The sequence below is a fragment of the Saccopteryx leptura genome, chromosome 10 (genome assembly GCF_036850995.1).
Source record: "Saccopteryx leptura isolate mSacLep1 chromosome 10, mSacLep1_pri_phased_curated, whole genome shotgun sequence".
NCBI classification, from domain to species: Eukaryota; Metazoa; Chordata; class Mammalia; order Chiroptera; family Emballonuridae; genus Saccopteryx; species Saccopteryx leptura.
In genome coordinates this window covers 1,910,105-1,913,555 of record NC_089512.1, presented here as the reverse complement: position 1 = coordinate 1,913,555, position 3,451 = coordinate 1,910,105, and the positions used below count along the sequence as shown (strand labels likewise).

The following is a 3,451-nucleotide window of genomic DNA, read 5'->3' as shown; positions in this document are numbered from 1 at the left end:
ATTTGTGTGGCCTTTCCTCCCAAAGAGAAATCTAATAAGAGGCTCATAAAACTCATAATCTCAAAAAAGTATAGAATAAGCTCAGAATGAACTCACTCAGGTCACATTTGATAAAATTATCATGTAACAAATGAGAGGACCTTTTGGGAACTTTTAACTTAGTTGAAATATTTTCTTACAACCCGCAAATGCCTTTTTTTTTTTTGCAAGGATGTGGGTTTTAGTTGTAAAACTAAGTAAAAAAAAACCCCAAAACAAAAAACTAAGTAATGACCTTTTGATCATTTCCTGGTATAGTTTTAAATTTTAAAAACATTTCACTTCTGACTCATCCTAGTTACTCCAACCTAGTAAAACCAAAAACAATGACCCTGGTCCACTTTCTGTTTTTATGAAGTCTAAATTTAGTGCTTTCAAACCTAATCAAGACATAAACATCAAAGGCAGAAAAAAAATACTATTCTGTTGAGTTGACATCACCCTTCTACAAATTCTCTCCTTTCTGTTTTGTTTGACAGCAAAGATTTCAATTCCTTACACTTGAATGTCGTCGCCTTCTAGTTCATCGTTCACTCATATTTTTTCCAGCAAGCATTTGTGTATTATGTATCTCTATATATTTATACCCGTTCTCGACAGACATGAGGTATGTAGGTGTTCGAGGTGAACCCACACCCTTCCATCCTACCCTGGAGGTGTTGCTCTTTTATGAGACACAGGCATTCAGCAAAACAGCAGAAGCAAACACACACACACTAACACACACTCACTAACACACACGCACACACTCACAAACACACTCACAAATGCACACACACACACTCACAAATGCACACACACACACTCATATGTTGGTAAATACCGCAATGCATGGAAGGACAAAGGGACAGCTCTGGGCTGGGTAGTGGGCTTCAGGGGGTGGGGCTGGCGGAGCTCAGGGACAGACAGACGGGACGGCAGGGAATGCAGCGAGCTGTCCCCGGAGAGGCACCCTGAGGCGCACGTTCCCCAGGACCTGACGGAGGTCCCGTGCGATGCTCGGAGGGACAGAGGCCTGAGACGAGGCCGGACGGGGGCCCCCGGTGTGCACGCCCGGCAGGCCACATCGTCGTCAGGGTGGGTGCCGGACGTCAGATGGTAGCCGGGGATTGGAAGCAGGGCAGAAGCTGTTTAGTTTACATCCTACAGACGTCGCTGTGGTCGACGGGGAGACAGGAGGACATGGACTGCACACTGGGAACATGCTGATAAACTAACAGGTGACTTCGTGGCAGGAGAAGGGACCACGGTGGGTGGTCTTGCCGAGCGCGGTGACCCACAGATGAAGAAAACTGGGTCTCTGAGGAGGCTGCCCGGCATCGAACCTCTTGTCTGTTCTCCTTGTGTGGATATCACAACCAACATCACCTTCCTCAGCCGATGCAGGGCCTGCATGCTGACACCTGCGCTGTCCCCTGCTCCACCCTGCCCAGGACTGTCCCTACGCTGTCCCCGGTCACCCCACCCAGGACTGCCCCTGCGCTGTCCCCGGTCACCCCACCCAGGACTGCCCCTACGCTGTCCCCGGTCACCCCACCCAGGACTGCCCCTGCGCTGTCCCCTGTCACCCCACCCAGGACTGCCCCTGCGCTGTCCCCTGTCACCCCACCCAGGACTGCCCCTGCGCTGTCCCCTGTCACCCCACCCAGGACTGTCCCTGCGCTGTCCCCTGTCACCCCACCCAGGACTGCCCCTGCGCTGTCCCCTGCTCCACCCCACCCAGGACTGCCCCTGCGCTGTCCCCTGCACCACCCAGGACTGTCCCTGCGCTGTCCCCTGTCACCCCACCCAGGACTGCCCCTGCGCTGTCCCCTGCTCCACCCCACCCAGGACTGTCCCTGCGCTGTCCCCTGCTCCACCCAGGACTGTCCCTGCGCTGTCCCCTGTCACCCCACCCAGGACTGCCCCTGCGCTGTCCCCTGTCACCCCACCCAGGACTGCCCCTGCACTGTCCCCGGTCACCCCACCCAGGACTGCCCCTGCGCTGTCCCCTGCTCCACCCCACCCAGGACTGCCCCTGCGCTGTCCCCTGCTCCACCCAGGACTGTCCCTGCGCTGTCCCCGGTCACCCCACCCAGGACTGCCACTGTGCTGTCCCCTGTCACCCCACCCAGGACTGCCCCTGCACTGTCCCCGGTCACCCCACCCAGGACTGCCCCTGCACTGTCCCCGGTCACCCCACCCAGGACTGCCCCTGCGCTGTCCCCTGCTCCACCCAGGACTGTCCCTGCGCTGTCCCCTGTCACCCCACCCAGGACTGCCCCTGCGCTGTCCCCTGTCACCCCACCCAGGACTGCCCCTGCGCTGTCCCCTGTCACCCCACCCAGGACTGTCCCTGCGCTGTCCCCGGTCACCCCACCCAGGACTGCCCCTGCGCTGTCCCCTGCTCCACCCAGGACTGTCCCTGAGCTGTCCCCAGTCACCCCACCCAGGACTGCCCCTGCGCTGTCCCCTGTCACCCCACCCAGGACTGCCCCTGCGCTGTCCCCTGTCACCCCACCCAGGACTGCCCCTGCGCTGTCCCCTGTCACCCCACCCAGGACTGTCCCTGCGCTGTCCCCTGTCACCCCACCCAGGACTGCCCCTGCGCTGTCCCCTGTCACCCCACCCAGGACTGTCCCTGCGCTGTCCCCTGTCACCCCACCCAGGACTGCCCCTGCGCTGTCCCCTGCTCCACCCCACCCAGGACTGCCCCTGCGCTGTCCCCTGCACCACCCAGGACTGTCCCTGCGCTGTCCCCTGTCACCCCACCCAGGACTGCCCCTGCGCTGTCCCCTGCTCCACCCCACCCAGGACTATCCCTGCGCTGTCCGCTGTCACCCCACCCAGGACTGCCCCTGCGCTGTCCCCTGCTCCACCCCACCCAGGACTGCCGCTGCGCTGTCCCCGGTCACCCCACAGGCCTGTCCCCGCCTGGGATCCCTGAGAACGGGAGTGCTGCCTCAGACGTCACAGTTCCCACCCCTGAGTCTGACAGAGGAGGTTCTATCAACCACGAGCCTTTGACCACCGTGGGGTCAGGAAGTGATGACCCTCCCAGCCTGCTTAAATTCCTGGAATTCCCGATGTGAGCCCATAACACAAAAAATTTTTCCTAAATAAGGTCACGTTGTATTTTTTGTCTCTCACAACCAAAATTAGTGACGACGAGGAAGTTCATTCTTGTGGGTGTGTGTGTGACAGAGACAGAGAGAGACAAAGAGAGGAACAGGTAGGGACAGACAGACAGGAAGGGAGAGAAATGAGAAGCATCAGTTCTTCACTGAGGCACCTTAGTTGTTCATTGATTGCTTTCTCATATGTGCCTTGACTGTGGGGCTGCAGCAGAGCGAGTAACCCCTTGCTCAAGCCAGTGACCTTGGGTCCAAGCTGGTGAGCTTTTCTCAAACCAGATGAGCCCGTGTTCAAGCTG

General features: G+C 58.0%; 1 protein-coding gene across 1 annotated transcript; it reads left to right on the top strand.

The window, feature by feature from the left end:
• The first annotated feature begins 1,419 nt into the window (after positions 1–1,419).
• LOC136382429 (proline-rich protein 36-like) lies at positions 1,420–3,045 on the top strand. Its single transcript, XM_066351664.1, has one exon. It carries the CDS (start codon positions 1,420–1,422, stop codon positions 3,043–3,045), a length of 1,626 nt encoding a protein of 541 aa, XP_066207761.1.
• The last annotated feature ends 406 nt before the right edge of the window (positions 3,046–3,451 follow it).

Excerpts from the sequence above, each read along its gene's own strand:
- LOC136382429 (XM_066351664.1), top strand. The coding sequence starts at position 1,420 with ATGCAGGGCCTGCATGCTGACACCTGCGCTGTCCCCTGCTCCACCCTG.